The sequence below is a fragment of the Microcaecilia unicolor genome, chromosome 2 (genome assembly GCF_901765095.1).
Source record: "Microcaecilia unicolor chromosome 2, aMicUni1.1, whole genome shotgun sequence".
NCBI lineage: Eukaryota > Metazoa > Chordata > Amphibia > Gymnophiona > Siphonopidae > Microcaecilia > Microcaecilia unicolor.
In genome coordinates, this window is record NC_044032.1 from 501166096 (window position 1) to 501184470 (window position 18375).

The 18375-nt window shown below is 45.1% G+C and overlaps 1 protein-coding gene across 2 annotated transcripts in view; it reads right to left on the reverse strand.

Moving 5' to 3' along the window:
• The window catches only part of LOC115462595, a 69423-nt gene that overhangs the window by 32616 nt on the left and 18432 nt on the right, over window positions 1–18375 (reverse strand). For both annotated transcript variants that reach the window (XM_030192592.1, XM_030192590.1), the window contains exon 2: window positions 17387–17833. In XM_030192592.1, the coding sequence (XP_030048452.1) occupies window positions 17387–17833 (447 nt within the window). The remainder of the gene's footprint in view (window positions 1–17386; window positions 17834–18375) is intronic.

Sequence of the window (18375 nt, forward strand, 5' to 3'; positions counted from 1 at the left end):
TTTTTTTAGGATGGGAGGGGGTTGGTGACCACTGAGGAAGTAAGGGGAGGTCATCCCCGATTCCCTCCAGTGGTCATCTGGTCAGTTCGGGCACCTTTTTGAGGCTTGGTCGTGAAAAAAAATGGACCAAGTAAAGTCGACCAAGTGCTCGTCAGGGACATCCTTCATTTTCCCATTATCAGCCGAGGATGCCCATCTCTTAAGCACGCCCAAATCCTGACTTCGCTACGCCTCCGACACGCACCCGTGAACTTTGGTCATCCCCGCGATGGATTGCAGTTGAGGGCACCAAAAATCGGCTTTCGATTATGCCGATTTGGGCGACCCTGAAAGAAGGACACCCATCTCCCGATTTGTGTCGGAAGATGGGCGCTTTTCTCTTTCGAAAATGTCCCTGATAGTGCAATAAGTTGGTATTGTACTATTGGCACCTTGTTTATCTACCATTAAAAAGTTGGTTCCTATCAAGAGAAGGTGGGAAAGGTAAGGGGGGGGGGGGGTTGTTATTTCGTACCTGTTACTGTTTACATAGTGCAATCTGCTGAAGAGATAATACCAGATTGTGACTGGAGTTTTGTATTGCATTTTCTGTCTTTAAATAAACAATTTTAAAACTGACCCCCCCCCCCCCCCCCGTTTACTAAGCCATGCTAGCAGTTGCCGTGCGCTAATGCCGACACAACCCATTCACTTTGAATGGGCTGTGTCGGCATTGCTGCGTGGCTTAGTTGGTGGCGGCGGCGGGGGCGGGTATCGTGCAAGGGGCGGGGCTGTGGGTGGCTGTATGAGTGTTGCTGAGTGAGGTTACGAACAATAAAGGGCTTCAGGGCTTTATGGCTTCAGTGGAACGGAGTGAGCTTCAGAACGTTGGAGTTGCGAATTATGTGGGGGGGTGGGCAGGGCTATGAGTGATGTTGAGAGCCTACGAACACTACAGGGGGGGGGGCTTCAGGGCTTTAGTGGCACGGAGTGAGCTTCAGAACGTTGGAGGTGGAAATTATTTATATAGATGATCTTCCGGTATGTAATTTGACTTGTTGCACTGTAAAACTCTGTCATTGTAAATTATGCAGCTTAAATGTAATGCAGCAAATGCTGACCATAAAACAGTAAAAATAAAAAAATTCAGGATCAGCAGCAAGATCTGATTTCTAAGCCAATGAATAGCCCCAAATCACTCTCAGCAGGGAACAAACAATAAAAGCAATAATCAGCCAAAATAACATACAGTCATAAAACATCTGTTCAGGGTAATTCTATAACAAGTTGCCTAGGCGTAGCAGCCTGCTTTGAGGCTAAAGAGACATAGAGGTAATTTTACTAAAGTGAGTTAAATTTTTGGCTTAACACAGATTAACACAGGATTTTAATGCATGGCAAGCCCAAATCTAATGCTGCAGCAAGAAGAAGCATTCTCAGTATTATTTATGGCAGGTCATGTGTTAATGCTTCCATTGGCACACAGTACTGCTGAGAGTTAATGAGGGACCACTTACTATTTCCTATTTAGGAGACACTAAGTGCTAACACAGTAAGCAAGGTAAACAGCGCAGGGGGGCGAAGACTATATTGAAGACTATATATATATCAGATCTGAGTACACTAATTAGCGCTGTGTACATGTGTGGGATGTTTTGGGTTACTGCAGATGTGGAGTTGGGGTCTTGATAGCTGTGATCCTTGATAACTGTGATTCTTGGTGACTGTGATTGTAGTTTTAAAATTGTTATTGCCTTTATTTCCTTTGTAACTTATTTCAAAGCATTTAACATCTTGCACTAATTTTATTTAATACCATCAACCTGTAAAAATTGGTACCAACATTTAAGAAACATAACCAACAAGTGTTTCTATTTACTTTACCCTCTATCCCTTTTACCCTTTAATAAAACCTTTAATATTTTTTTTTCTTGCTAAATCCCTTGGTTGTGTGGAGTTTATTTGGGAACCCTATTTAAAACTGTGACACTCATATATTTATTTCTTCCATTATTCAAATTTACCTGCTCCACGACTAGGGGGTTTACAAGAATGGCAGTTGAGGGCACCAAAAATCAGCTTTCGATTATGCCGATTTGGGCGACCCTGAAAGAAGGACACCCATCTCCCGAACAGCGCAGGGGGGCGAGGACCTCTGGAGGGCGCCTACCCTTTCCTGAGGTCAGCTCACTTGCAAAACATTTTACCTGAAGCTGTGATTCTCCTCTCTCCCTTGCACTCCCCTGTTTGGCCACAGTGCTCACTGAGGCAGGCAGGCTGGCTCTGCTGCTGAAGTTGTTTGAAAGAATATAACAAGTGCTATTTATGTGGTTGGTGTAGGATGAACTCCTCATTCAGGGTGAGCTTGAACAACATTCAAATTAAAGAGAACAGCCAGGTTTGGAGGGAGGTGTGCAAGTGAGACTGGGGAGAAATAAAAACTAAATAGTGTAATTGTTAAAATCTGTAAGTGGCTCAAAGTTTTTTTTTTCTCTGAGCTTATACACCTAGAGGAGAGCATGACTGCAATGATGTTTGCATAATTGTCAGGTAACCCGAAGCTACAGCTAAAAGCCATTTCATTGGCTGATGGTTCCAACAGTAGTTTCAGAGGAAGTTTAGCTGACCTGTAGTGTAGAAGAGCTGGTAAGTGAAAATCTGATTGGTTTTTTTTTGGTGTTTGCTTTTATATAAAAGAATTCTCCTTGGATAGGAAGAGTCTGTGATATGTGAAAATATATTTTGCTTTAATGAAATTGCTAAACTTTAGAGTCAGAGACTTATCAATGATCAGAAAAAGAAAGTCACCAGACAACAAAGGTAGAGAAAAATCATTTTATTTTCAATTTGTGGTTGGAATATGTCCACTTTGAGAATTTACATCTGCTATCTTATTTTGCAATGTATAGCAATTTGTTTCTAAGAATATTGCTGACAATTCCTGTCAGTGTAGCTGAGGCAGTGGACAAAGAAATTGTTAATTCTGTTTTAATTCTTCAGTTCTGTAAAGTGATGGAGGAATGCCATATGGTTTAGATTATTTAGAAGTTTAACGTTTGGGTTAAAAAGGTCAGAGAGAGAAACTTTCTTTGACCCTTGTGAGTGATGGAGGGTTAAGGCTAGTTCATAGGTATTAGTTACCACATCTGTATACCATTATAAACAAGGCATGAGCCAGACATACTGTAGTTTAAAAGTAGGCTGAATGCTGTTTAAATAATTCTAGATATTCTTGATATTTAGAATATGTCTTATAAGGAATACTGATTCTGCTTATTTTAGAATATGTTTTATTCTGTGTAATTAATATGTAGAATATCTTTAAATCCAGTGTTACTTTTCAAGTAAGACTGTAGTTGAAAAGGTCAGCATCTGGTTTGAGTTATCTGCAGTCCTGGCTGGTTCAATGTATGAAGCTAATAGGTGAAAAAGGTCAGGAAAAGCCTTCTCCTTGATTGATTAGCTAAGTGTAGGACTGTAGCATTAAGTAAGAATATCCCTTAGCCCCTAAATGAACCCAGTTTAAGCTATAGCTGAGAAATTAATCATAATGAAATGCCAAGAGTTCTGGTGCCCAATTGTCTGGTGTGAGAGGCCCCAGGTCATAGGTCAGTTTGAGAAATATCAAACCTATGTAACTGATATTTTTTAAGTAATGTATAGAGATGATTGGTTGAGGCAAGGTAACCAATCTATTCTTTACCATCTGGAGAGTAAGGGGGGCTAGAGAGGGGGATAAAACTGTATATAAGTGGGAGCAGAAGCAGCTTACGTCAGAAGGAACAGACAGAAGAAGGAGAGAGAGGACAGACAAGAGATGCAGGATCCAGAGAGAGCTGAAGAAGAGACTTAGTGCTGATGTTCTACTTTGTTTGCTGGCAAATAAAGAAGATTTCTCCTTCATTCTGGTGTGTGCTGTTTGACTCCTGAAGTACCACAGATTCTGCTAACAATAGGGGTAATTCCTGCATCAATTCCTGCAACAATTCTTGGTGGCAGCGGTGGGATCCCGGACCCTGCATCAATTTCTGGCACCCAACTGACTGAGGAACATTAGCCGGGTATGTATTCTGTATTCTGTATTGTAATCCTAGCTAGGAAACTGTAAACCAGCCCCTCAAAAATTGAGGGAAGGGGAGTCTGATCAACTCTCAGCGAAGGCCTTAGTAGCTTCTAGTCTAGTGGAGATTAGTAGCGAAACCGCCAGAGCTTATCTGTATCTTAGAAATCTGAAATTGTTGGGTGGGATTTTCTGTACTGAATGAGTGGGATGCTTGAATGTTAATGAGTGCGGACTTCTTATAGCTGCGTTTCCAGTTAACGCGAGTTCAACTGGCCAGCGACGGAAGGAAGCGATTGTTGTTTGTCTACCATATTGTCTCGAAAGTGTGGACCCCTTACCACACTTTCAAAAATTCCCTCCCTTTTGTGTGTTGTAACTGTAAGCATTATGGGAGGGACATCATCTAGACAAATTGCTACTCCCCTAGATTGTATGCTTAAGAATTTTCAGAAAGGATTTTTAATCAATGATTATGGACAGACTTTAAGCTCAAGTACTCTAAGAACCTTGTGTGAAGTTGAGTGGCCATCTATGGGAGTGGGGTGGCCCCCTAGTGGTAGCTTAGATATTGAAGTAATCCGGAAGGTCTACAGCATAGTTGTAGGAGAACCAGAATATCTTGAACAACTCCCCTATATAGATTCCTGGGACAGCCTTGTGACTGACCCTCCCTCTTGGTTGAAAACTTATATGGGATCCCCAGTAAAATTCATGTTGGGCCGCGTTCAAAGAAAGATTAGAAAATCTAAACTGGAAGGTATGAGGAAAGGCATAAAGAGGCCCATTAATCTGGCAAAGGTCTCTGAAATTCTCCAAGGGGCAACTGAATCCCCTGGGGCCTTTTTAGAGCGACTAATTGAAGCCTACAGAACATACACCCCCTTTGACCCTGAAGCACTAGAAAACCAGAGAATGGTGAATAGCGCATTGGTGGCCCAGAGTATGCCAGATATCCGGAAGAAGTTGCAGCGTCAGGAGGGATTCGCAGGGATGAATACCACCCAGCTAATTGAGATCGCAACCAAGGTTTTCATTAATAGGGATCAGGAGGTGCGCCGAGAGGCTGACCGGAAGATGCAGAAGAAGGCCGACCTTTTAGCGGCAGCCATTACTAACTCCACCCTTAACCGAGGTCGACCTCTAGCTAATGGGAAGCCAAAGTGGGACCCCGGACCGTCAGCCAGGCCTCGAGATTTCTTCAATCAATCCCGGCCACGAGGGGAGAATCCCAGACCAAGATTGGAGAGGGATCAGTGCGCCTACTGTAAGGAAAGAGGGCACTGGAAAGATGAATGCCCCCAGAGGCGCCAGGGACTGAGAAGGGGACCAGGAGATCGAGGAAGCCGAGGCCGAGTTCGAGAGGGAAGGTATGAGCCTCCTGAATCTGACATCATCGGGATAGCCGAGATGGCAGAATGGGATGAATAGGACAGACCGGGTTCCTACAAACTGGGCTCCCAGGAACCTATGGTCAAGTTAACTATAGGGAGCCGCTCAATTCCATTCATGATTGATACAGGAGCTGAACATTCTGTTGTGACGCAGCGATTAGCGCCTGTGTCTGGAAAAACTGTCCAAGTGGTGGGAGCCACGGGGGTGCAGAACCGGAGGCCCTTTCTGACGACCCGTAGATGCCAATTAGGCTCACACACAGTCACTCATGAATTCCTGTATATGCCAGACTGTCCAATCCCTTTGTTAGGCCGGGACCTGCTGTCCAAGCTTAGGGCCCAAATTTCCTTTGACTCAGATGGCCAGACTTCAGTCTCCTTTCGGCCCCGACATCCGGCCCTAAGGGTATATTGAGTTTCTGCTGCCCTCTTGAAGAAGAATGGCGGCTGCATCAGTCGCATGGTCAAGTTGACCTACCCCTGGCAGACAGCTTTCAGGTCAGTGGGGTATGGGCAGAAGATAATCCTCCAGGGTTGGCCCGAAATATTCCTCCTGTTCATGTAGACTTACTTCCAAGTGCCCGGCCAATCCATCTTCGTCAATACCCAATTCCCCGAAAGGCTCTGGAAGGGATTCAAGCACATTTGAATCGTTTGTTATCCCATGGAATTATTCGTCCTTGCCAGTCTCCATGGAATACGCCACTGTTGCCAGTCCAGAAGCCAGGGACTGAGGACTACCGGCCAGTCCAAGACTTACGAGTGGTCAACAAATCCACTATTTCATTACACCCTGTAGTGCCTAATCCATATGTCCTGCTGGGATTGATACCTTCTGGAGCTACCCATTTCACGACACTAGACCTAAAAGATGCCTTCTTTTGTATTCGGGTGGCCCCCGCCAGTCAACTGCTTTTCGCCTTTCAATGGGAAAACCCAGTAACAGGAAGGAAGCTTCAGTATACATGGACCCGCCTGCCACAGGGGTTCAAGAACTCCCCCACCATTTTTGGGACAGCCCTAGGACAAGACCTTAAGACTTTTAAATCTGAGCCTTCCAGGCGAGTTTTACTCCAGTATGTAGATGACCTCCTGATTGCAGCAGTGACCCAGGAAGAGTGTTCTGAGGCTACCAGAGAATTGCTGGAGCTACTCTTGGATGCAGGCTATAAGGTCTCACGCTCAAAGGCCCAACTCTGTCAGTCAGAAGTGAAGTATCTGGGCTTCTGCATCTCCCAGGGAAGTCGGAGACTGGATGTCAGTAGGAAGCAAGCGGTTGCTGCAATTCCACAACCCAAGTCCAGAAGGGAAGTTAGGGAATTTCTGGGAGCAGCCGGATTCTGCAGAATTTGGATTCCAAATTTTGTACTGATGGCGAAACCCCTTTACCAGGCCACAAAGGGGGGTGAAAAGGAACCATTTGAATGGGGACCTACTGCTCAACAATCCTTCATTGCCATAAAGAAAGCCCTACTCCAAGCCCCTGCGTTAGGCCTTCCTGATGTGGAGAAACCTTTCTCACTATATGTCCACGAGCGACAGGGGGTTGCTCTGGGTGTGCTGACCCAGATGATGGGATCCTGGCAGAGGCCTGTTGCATACCTGTCTAAACAGCTGGATGGAGTGGCTAAAGGATAGCCAGCCTGCATGAGGGCCATTGCAGCAACAGCCTTACTGGTCCAGGAAGCTGATAAGTTGACCTTGGGGCAAGAACTGGTTGTTAAAGTCCCCCATGCAGTTCTCACCCTCATGGAGTATAAGGGCAACCATTGGTTTACAAATAACCGTATGGTTAAGTACCAAGCCAGTTTATGTGAGAATCCACGGATACACCTGGAAACAGTGGCTACATTCAATCCCGCCACTCTTTTGCCAGCATCTGAGGGACCACCGGATCATGACTGTATCCAAACCATGGATGAAGTGTACTCCAGTCGACCAGATCTTAAAGATGTTCCGTGGAGGGACCCAGATGTAATTTATTTCACAGATGGAAGCAGTTATGTGGAGAACTCCAAGAGATTGGCAGGCTATGCTGTGGTGACAGAGGACAAGGTGATAGAAGCAAGGGCCCTGCCCCAAGGAACTTCAGCCCAGAAAGCAGAACTTGTGGCCCTCATACGAGCTCTGGAGCTAGCAGCAGGACTGGTGACCAACATTTATACTGATTCCAAGTATGCCTTCACAACTCTACACGCTCATGGAGCTTTGTATAAGGAAAAGGGACTCATAAATGCCGCAGGCCAACCTGTTAAGTATGGACCTGAAATACTGCAGTTGCTAGAGGCTGTTTGGGCCCCTAAGAAGGTAGCTGTCATTCACTGCAGGGGACATCAAAGGATAGATACTCCAGTGGCCCGAGGGAACCGCCATGCTGATCGGGTGGCCAAGGAAGCTGCTCGAGGACCCCCAGCAAGTACTGTGACTCCCCTGTTCCAAATTCGACTGCAAGAATGGACGCCTATGTATACCCAAACGGAAGAGAAATGGGCTCAAGAGGAAGGTGCAGTAAGGAGACCTGATGGCTGGTTACATCTCCCTGATACCAGAGTTCTGGTGCCACGCCACCTAGCTTGGCCTGTAGTGTCTCAAGCTCATGACCTATCACACTTAGGGAAAACAGCACTAGCCCGCCTACTCAGTCGAGTAGTGGTGCTGGAAGGATTGGATAGTCTGGTTGCCACTGCCTCTGCCCGATGTACTCTCTGTGCCCAGAATAATGCTCGTTAGGGACCCCGTATTCCACCAGGAGTTCAGTCTAGAGGACTAACACCCTTTGAGTCCTTAGTTATAGACTTCACAGAAATGCCCAGGAGCGGTAGGCTCCGATACCTCTTGGTCATGGTTTGCACTTTTTCTGGGTGGGTGGAAGCATATCCTACAGTCACTGAGAAAGCCACAGAAGTAGCTCGAGCCCTCCTTAGGGATGTCATCCCCAGGTATGGACTGCCCCTTGCTATAGGCTCAGATAATGGTCCCGCCTTTGTTGAAGCCACACTTCAGGCCCTGTCACGCGCATTGCGCATTACCTGGAAATTGCATTGTGCCTATCGTCCCCAGAGTTCAGGGCAGGTTGAGCGGGCAAACAGAACCTTGAAAAATAGCCTAGCAAAGATTTGTCAGGAAACCCAACTGAAATGGCCACAGGCACTGCCACTAGCCCTCTTCCGCCTCCGATGCACCCCAACTAAAGGAACAGCCCTCTCTCCCTTTGAAATTGTGTATGGGAAGCCCCCAGCCATTTTGCAGGGAATTAAGGGAGACATAGGGACTTTAGGGTCTGCCCAGGTGCAGGAGCAGGTAGCCCTCTTGGGCAGGATAATTTCTGAGCTTCAGTCCTATGTGAGAGAAATAAACCCTGTCCCCTTCCAGGCTCAGGTACATTCCTTCCTGCCAGGGGATAGAGTTTGGGTGAAAGACTGGAGGCTCCAGCCTTTGGGGCCCCGATGGAAAGGACCTTTTACTGTTTTGCTTTCTACCCCTACAGCTGTGAAGGTCGCAGGGATAACTCCATGGGTCCATTGGTCTCGAATCAAGTCTGCTGACCAGACTGAGCCCAGCACGGATCAGACGGAGCCTAAACAGTGGAGAGCAGAAAGTGATCCAGCGGAGCCATTGAAGTTGCGCTTGACCCGAACCAAAGAATCCACTAGCTGAAAAGAAGGGTCAACTGCATACTGCAGGAGCTGCTGAACTTCGGCTTCACACTGAGACTCTTTCTTGCCCAGATTCTGGCTTTCTTGGAATTTGAGAGCTTGCTCCTTGTCAGTTGAGGGTCTATCCCAACTGGTATAAGAACTCAAAGACTGAGAATATTATATGAGAGTAATCTGTGACTAGCACAGACTGTTGGAATATTATTGCTTAATTAGTTTGCTGTATTTGTTTTAGATTAGGAAGAAAGAAAATGTTAGTAGTTTGGATGCTTTTGTTGTTTTCTACTCCTTGCCTCCTTGTTCCTAATACCCCAACTCGCTCCAACCTTTGGTTACATTCTGTCCAGGAACTAATTAGCCAGGCAAAGATTACTTCCCCTTGTATTGTGTGTTCCCGATTTTCTCCTTATACCACAGATGTCCCAGCTGTTCCTGTGCCGCTTACAGCTCTTATACCTCCCTACTTTTCGAGTTCAGGCCCTTGGAGCCAGGATTATACTTGGTGGTCCTTTTATAATGCTACCTCCCCCTCTGAATCTTCTCTAAGGCCAGTCTTTACGTCTCCCTATCCAGCTTCTGGAGTGTTTTGTTTAACAAGAAACATCTCAACTGTTCTTCCCATTCCCTGTAACTATACTAATGTTCTCCCAGAAAAAGGGGAATCTGTGTGGGTAGTTTCTCCAGGTACTCCTATGTGCCCTACTACCGTACCTGCAGATTATGACCCAGGTGATTATCTGGCTCCTAACCGTACTACTAAGAGGACTATAGTGTCCAAGCTTATTTTCTACTTTCATAAGTCCCCGGGGTATGAAGAGTTTATAACAAATGAGCAGCCTGTCACAATTGGGGATTGGGGAAAGTCTCCATTTCGTCTTCGTTCCCCCTGGGATAGGGGCTCGCATTATGGGCATCCTAAGTACCTTGTCCAGCCTGAGCCAACATTTATTGGGAACTTTCCTCACCCTCTCCTTGGTCATTACTGGCTCTGTGATAATGTCCTCCACATGATTCTTCCCCCCACGTATGAGTTTTGTGTATTGGTAACCTTGAATTATTTTCCTAAAGTTATTCCTCTCCTCAAGCCACCATCCCCGCACCGCTCTAAGCGAGAGGCCTTGTCCTTACCTTCCTCCGTTGCCACAGAGGATGAGGCGATTGAATTAGCCCTCCAGTATATCAACTCTACTTATCCTCTGACTAAAAAGAGACTTGTAGCCCTTTCTGCTACGGCCTGGATTCCAATTGGGGGCCCGGTAGCGGGTATTACTGAACTAGGCATGGCTACCTGGAGACTTCAGTCCCTACTCCATGTCTTAGTTCATGAGCTGAACGTGGTAGTCAATGCATTGCAGGATCAAATTAATGAATTAAGTATAGTTTCTCGGTATAACCGTATGGGCCTTGACTACCTCTTTGCAGCCCAGGGTGGCCTCTGCACAGTGCTAAATTCTTCAGAGTGCTGTACCATTGTCATAAATAGGACGCATGTAGTTAGGCATGCCATGGATAAAGTCCTACAGTTGGCTAGCCTTAATGTGGAGGATTACAGAGGAGGATTAGACCTTACCTCCTGGTGGTGGTCATTGACCTCATGGATACGTCCCTTGTTCATTTCCCTAATAGTTTTAGTTTTAGCAGGGTTGTTGTTTTGTTTCCTGGCCTCATGTGCTTCGGCAGTATGCCGTCGGACCTTAACAAGTAGGGTAATGGTGATTCACAAGCCTATTCCTAGACGTTATGCCCCAGGAGGAGGTATGGAGTTGGGACCACTATAATCTCCAGAGTTTGAGTTGTGAGACTTATCTCTGCATAAGCTGATTTTAGTCTCAAAGGGGGGAATGAGGCAGTGGACAAAGAAATTGTTAATTCTGTTTTAATTCTTCAGTTCTGTAAAGTAAAGTGATGGAGGAATGCCATATGGTTTAGATTATTTAGAAGTTTAACGTTTGGGTTAAAAAGGTCAGAGAGAGAAACTTTCTTTGACCCTTGTGAGTGATGGAGGGTTAAGGCTAGTTCATAGGTATTAGTTACCACATCTGTATACCATTATAAACAAGGCATGAGCCAGACATACTGTAGTTTAAAAGTAGGCTGAATGCTGTTTAAATAATTCTAGATATTCTTGATATTTAGAATATGTCTTATAAGGAATACTGATTCTGCTTATTTTAGAATATGTTTTATTCTGTGTAATTAATATGTAGAATATCTTTAAATCCAGTGTTACTTTTCAAGTAAGACTGTAGTTGAAAAGGTCAGCATCTGGTTTGAGTTATCTGCAGTCCTGGCTGGTTCAATGTATGAAGCTAATAGGTGAAAAAGGTCAGGAAAAGCCTTCTCCTTGATTGATTAGCTAAGTGTAGGACTGTAGCATTAAGTAAGAATATCCCTTAGCCCCTAAATGAACCCAGTTTAAGCTATAGCTGAGAAATTAATCATAATGAAATGCCAAGAGTTCTGGTGCCCAATTGTCTGGTGTGAGAGGCCCCAGGTCATAGGTCAGTTTGAGAAATATCAAACCTATGTAACTGATATTTTTTAAGTAATGTATAGAGATGATTGGTTGAGGCAAGGTAACCAATCTATTCTTTACCATCTGGAGAGTAAGGGGGGCTAGAGAGGGGGATAAAACTGTATATAAGTGGGAGCAGAAGCAGCTTACGTCAGAAGGAACAGACAGAAGAAGGAGAGAGAGGACAGACAAGAGATGCAGGATCCAGAGAGAGCTGAAGAAGAGACTTAGTGCTGATGTTCTACTTTGTTTGCTGGCAAATAAAGAAGATTTCTCCTTCATTCTGGTGTGTGCTGTTTGACTCCTGAAGTACCACAGATTCTGCTAACAATAGGGGTAATTCCTGCATCAATTCCTGCAACATAGCAAGTGGGGAGCGATCATTTTCACGGTTAAAAATCATAAAAAACTAGTAAAAAATGCCTGTTTCAAAAGGGAAGGAAACGGGCGCTAGCAAGGCCATCCCCCACCCTCCCTCCCTCACTGTTCCAGACTCTGCCATCCCTCCGTTTTCACCCCCCCTTTCCGTGACCCAGTCGACCCCCCTTCTCAGCGAAAACCGTCCCCCACCGCCGTCCAGTACCTGTGCTGATGGGGGACCCCAACCCCTGTCATCCGAAGTCCTGTGCTGGTCTTCGAGGCGTTGCTTCTTCAATGATTTTGTGTCCAAGTTGCTCTGCGTGCATCTGACATCAGACGCACGCAGAGGAACTTGAACCGAAGATCATTGAAGAAGCAACGGCACAAAGGCCAGCACAGGACTTCAGCTGATGGGGGTTGGGGTCCCCCGTCAGCACAGGTACTGGACGGCGGCGGGGGACAGTTTTCACCAAGAAGGGGGGGTCGACTGGGTTGCGGAAGGGGAGTGCAGTGGGCTGTAACACAGGGGAAGGAGTACCCTACTCCTCCCCTTGCTTTGGTATCAGCTGTCACTGACATCACTGACGTCAATGCGTGCCTGTCTAGCAGACCACCTCCGAGGGAGGCACGGTCCCAGGCACATCCTGTTGGAGGTGAGAATTATTATATAGGATTATTTGCGATCAAGTATTTCGCAAGAAAGTCTTGTAAGCCTTGGCATGATTGCTATTGAGAATGATATATGTGCCCAGTTAGATATCAAAGATTTAATTACTAATTTCGTGAACATGAAAGCACGATAAGCTAAGTGGTTGTAAACCCTCTATTTGTTCAGCAATCCCACAAAGATGCACTCCATCTTTCAGCTCCTATTTCCTTTGCATCTTGTGCAACATGGGGGGGGGGGGGGCGCCAACTGATGGTCTGCAGGAGGGCACCAGAGACCCTAGGCACGGCCCTGGCTCCCGTGTTACCTCTGCGTTATCCAATTAGCGGTACATGATAGCTAAATAATGCAGGAATACCCAATCTACACCCGTGACACACCCTCTCTGAAAAATATTTTTAAAAATCATTTAAGGCACGGATTACTGCATGCAACAAGGAAAACACCACAAAATGCTTTAATGTGCTCTATGGTAGCCTGTTGGCTTGTGCTACCCACGCATTAAGGGGAGATTCTATATATGGCACCTACAAAATCGGCGACTAAGCATATTCTATAATCGGTGTCTAAATTTAGGCGCCGATTATAGAATACACTTAGTTAATATTTCAGCAGCAAAATCTACGTTCATCCATTTTCACCAACGAAAATGTGGCATAAATCCCAGCATGTAGATTTAGGCGAACTGGCCCATATTCTATAACTAGGTGTGTAAATTTCGGAATGCCCACAAAACGCCCATTTCCCCACCCATAACCATGCCCCTTTTTGCCTGCGCATGTTAGAAGTTCGGTGCACATGTTACAGAATATGCTTAGTGAGTTGTGTGCCTCTCAGTGCCAATTAGTGCTCATTAGCTTGTTAAATTATGCGCATTGTTATAGAATCTGCACCGATTTCAGCATGGATCTCTAGTCATGTTATATGGAATCTGGGGGTCTCATGCTAACCTCGCATTAAAGGCCCCATAGGCATCTATCCAGCTTATTTTCGAAGGAGATCGCCGGCCATCTTCCGACACAAATCGGGAGATGGCCGGCAATCTCCTGAAGTCGGCCAAATCGGTATAATTGAAAGCCAATTTTGGCCGACTTCAACTGCTTTCCATCGCGGAGCCGGCCAAACTTCAGGGGGCGTGTCAGTAGGGTAGTGAAGGTGGGACGGGGGTGGGATGGGGGCGTGCTCACGAGATGGACAGCTTCGCCCGATAATGGAAAAAGAAAGCTGGCCTTGACGAGCATTTCTCCGGCTTTACTTGGTCCATTTTCTTTCACGACCAAGTTTCAAAAAGGAGCCCCAACTGACCAAATGACCACCAGAGGGAAACGGGGATGACCTTTCCTTACTCCCTCAGTGGTCACCAACCCCCTCTCACCCCAAAAAAATAAAAAAAAAATATTTTTTTGCCAGCCTCTAATTTCATACCCAGCTCCCTGACAGCAGTATGCAGGTCCCTGGAGCAGTTTTAGTGACTGCAGTGCACTTCAGACAGGTGGACCCATGCCCATCCCCCCTACCTGTTACACTTGTGGTGGTAAATGCTGAGCTCTCCAAACCCCCCCAAAACCCACTGTACCCACATCTAGGTGCCCCCCTTCATCCCTAAGGGCTATGGTAGTGGTGTACAGTTGTGGGGAGTGGGTTTTGGGGGGATTTGGGGGGGGGCTCAGCACATAAGATAAGGGAGTTATGTACCTGGGAGCTATTTTTGAAGTCCACTGCAGTGCCCCCTAGGGTGCCTGGTTTGGTGTCCTGGCATATCAGGGGGACCAGTGCACTATAAATGCTGGCCCCTCCCACAACCAAGTGGCTTGGATTTGGCCAGGTCTGAGATGGCCGGCTTCGGTTTCCATTATGGGCAAAAACTGAAGCCGGCCATCTCAAACCCGGCAGGGAGGTCCCTAAAGTACTGAAGCAGGCTGAGATTCCTTGGGTGAGAGGAAGTCCCAAAAGTATTGAACTCACTGTGAAGCTGATGCAGGGGAAAACCCTTGGGTAGAAGGAGTCCCTAAAATATTGAACTCTCCTGAAGGTAAAGAGGATAGAAGGTAGAAAATGCTGCTTGGTGACTGAACTGGGATGATGAACTGAAAGAACTGTTTGTCTTGGGAATTGAATTACTGTTTATTGTGCATTGGATAAAGAGCCCAGACTGGAGCCTGTAAGCCTGTATTGAATCCTGGTATGTGCTATGCTGCTAGTGGAACTGTGTACTAGAAACCTGCATGGAATAAAAGTTCTTAAGATTGAAGTTACTGGTGGACATCTGTTTCTTCACTGTACCGGGAGCCTGTGGCTGGAGGAGATTGTTCTATCCTTGGCTGCACAAGAGAGGTACCTGGTTACACCGCCCATTTATGGAGCCAGCCCCGGAGGTGACCGCCCATAGAGATGGCCGGCCCCGTTCAATTATGCCCCTCTATGTGACTATATAAATTGCACCTAAAATACACCTGTTAGAGAGAACATTTAGATGTACACAGGTGAAGTACATACATATGTGCATATTTTATAAACTACCCATGTACATGCACTCGACCCATATTATGCCCCCGAACATGCCTACACATGGATTGCATAAAAGTCTGAACCTAGTTGTCACTGCATGTAAACTCCATAGGTTATGCATGTATATTTATAAAAGGCTGTTTACACTCAAAAACTCCTTTATAAAATTATCTCCAAAATACCCATAACTAACACAAGGCCAACATGAAAATGATAAAGGTGATGGGACAACTTCCCTATGAGGAAAGGCTAATGTGGCTAGAGTACTGCATCTTGAAGAAGAGATGGCTGATGGGGAGAAATGTAGAGGTCTATAAAATAATCAGCATAGTGGAAACAGGTAGACGTGAATCCCTTGTTTACTCTTTCCAAAAATACTAGTACTAGGGGCCACTCAATGAAGGTACTAAGTAGTAAATTTAAAACAAATCAGAGAAAATATTTCTTCATTTAACCTGTAATTAGACTCTGAAATTCTTTGCCAGAGAAGGTAGTAAAAGCAGTAGTTTAGCAAGATTTAAAAAAAGTTTGGATAATTTCCTAAAAGAAAAGTTCACAAGTCATTATTAAGATTGACTTGGGAAAATCTACTGCTTATTTCTAGGATAAGCAACATAAAATCTGTTTTTAATCTTTTGGGATCTTGCCAGGTACTTGTGACCTGAATTGGCCACTGTTGGAAACAGAATACTGGGCTTGATGGACTTTCAGTCTGTCCTAATATGCAAACACTTATGTTCTTATGTTTTAACGTTAGCAACGTTAATGCCCATTGTCCATTTATACAGAGTCACAACTTAACTTGTGACTAGAACAGCAAAGAGACAGAACACCTTCGAATCAAGGGATAAAAAAAATTCCAAATCTGAGCTAATTCAAGAGAAAGACTTAATTTGGGTGGAAATGGGAAAGGCACAGGCTGATGTTAAAGATGGCACTAGGGCCAACTGAAAGGAATTAAAGGCACAGGGTGGAAGACAGAAAAATAAGATATCAAATAATCAGGACCTAACCCAACACACATTTGAATACTACACAAGCCACCTTAAAAATCAGCTGCTGAGCCCACAGGCAACTTATGCAGGGGAGATACACTACCCCTGAATTTCAGAACAGTAATGGTCCTAGCTATTGCATCCTGGATTAGCTGAAAGCCCTGCTGATGTTTCCTAGAGGGTTCAGCAAATAAGCTGTTATAATAACACAAGCAAGACAATCATTATGTGCATGACACTAGGTAAATGGTCCCTAGAGATCCAGGTGGTAGCCTGTCTAACCAACCACAGGGGCCCTTTTACCAAGCTGCGGTAAAAAGGGCCCTGCATTAGTGGCAGCAGCCATTTTTGCCATGCGCTGAGGCCCTTTTTACTGCAGCACATAAAAAGGCTGCAAAAATACATGGGGAAGAAATCCGCCAGAGGGTGGAGAACTCTAGACACCCCACGGACAACAACAAGAAATGAAAAAAATGAAAAAAGTGGGAGGACGACCAACGATTCCAAACACTGAAAGGATGTATAATAATAAAGATGTTTATTGAGGTATAAAGACTCGACACAATGTCGTGTTTCGGCTGTTAGGCCTGCATCAGGAGTCTTAATGCCAAATGCCTTTGAGAACTATTTGATGAAGGCAAATCCTCAACAAAAGGAGGTCTTTAGAAAGACTGTTGTGAAGGTGAGCGTGCTTCGTTGTCTCCTCGGACACAGAGCTTGTAATGGAATATTGCAACACTCCATTACAAGTGCTGTGTCCGAGGAGACAACGAAGCACGCTCACCTTCACAACGGTCTTTCTAAAGACCTCCTTTTGTTGAGGATTTGCCTTCATCAAATAGTTCTCAAAGGCATTTTGCAAAAATACATGGCCATGTGGTAAGATTGCTCTTACAGTGTGGCCATGTGGGGGGAAGGGGGAGGAAGCACTTACCGCCACCCATTGAGGTGGCAGTAAGGGCTCCTGTGGTAACTGGGTAGCATGCGGTGCTGCCTGATTACTGCCATGCAAAAAAAAATTGAGCCCTATTTTCCCAAGCACAGGAAATAGCACACGCTGGGGCTCGAACTACCTCCAGCGCCCGAATTGGGCCAGTGGTAGCTCTACATTGGCGTGTGGTGAGCCTGCGTTGGGCTTACTGCCACTTTGTAAAAGGCCCCATAGGTTAAGCAAACTTAATTTTCATGTTCTCAGATCTAAAGTTAATCAGACTAGAAAAGATAGATAACTTTTCTTAGATTGCAGTCTTACCTTTGTCTTTCATTTCTACAAACACAGTGGTTCCGTCTTTCATTTCTACAAACACAGTGGTTCCATTTCCTTGCATTTTTACATATGGCGGAGGTATTTCAATAGTAACTTCACAGTAATACATTCCAGTATCATTTTTATTTACAGATTTGATTTTGAATGCTGTCTTGTTTTCAATTGTACCACTGAAATGTATCCTATTGTCACTTCTGAGTTCATAAGTTGAATTTAAATCTGTGATAGTACCATTTTTGTAATATAAGCAGTAAGAACTTAAAAGGAAGATTCCATTATCTTCACTGACATTCACACTTTTTTTATACCATTCCACTTTGATTCTTTCAGCTTCTTTGATGTCCCAAGAACAGGATATTTCTGTGGAATTTTCCTCATGGACTCTTATTTCTGTTGGTGTCTGTGTGACATTCAGTCTGTCAGTTGTTAATTCTATAAAATAAACACAAACAATATTAGAACCAAAGTTTATTTCTCTTTATTTATTTTATTTCTACATTCTACTTAGATAACAGAAGTTAAATTAGAATGCAGTAAAAGTGTTCAAAACATATAGCTTTACTAATCATTTTCATCTCAGGAGTCCATTCAGTAAAACAGAACATGGGTTCAATGTTAAAGCAGAGGAGATGTCTAATAGAGGGACAGGCTAACAACCAGGAAAGCCAAATCCTGCTTCTCCCACTTACATTCCTTAGGGGTCCTTTTACTAAGGCGTAACAGGGCTCTATGTGCGTCCAGCACGTGCCTAAATGAGACTACCACCAGGCCAGCATGACCTCCTGGCACTAATTTCAGATTGGCACATGCCCATAACGTGTGGATGATTTATTTATTTGCTCCTATGCAGTAATTGGCACGCCAACCGGTCACCGCGCAGGTAGCGTGTGAGCCTTTACCACTAGGTCAATGGGTGGTGTTAAGGGCTTAGGCCAGTTTTGGGTGCGCGCTGGTTTCATTTTTACCGCAGGCCC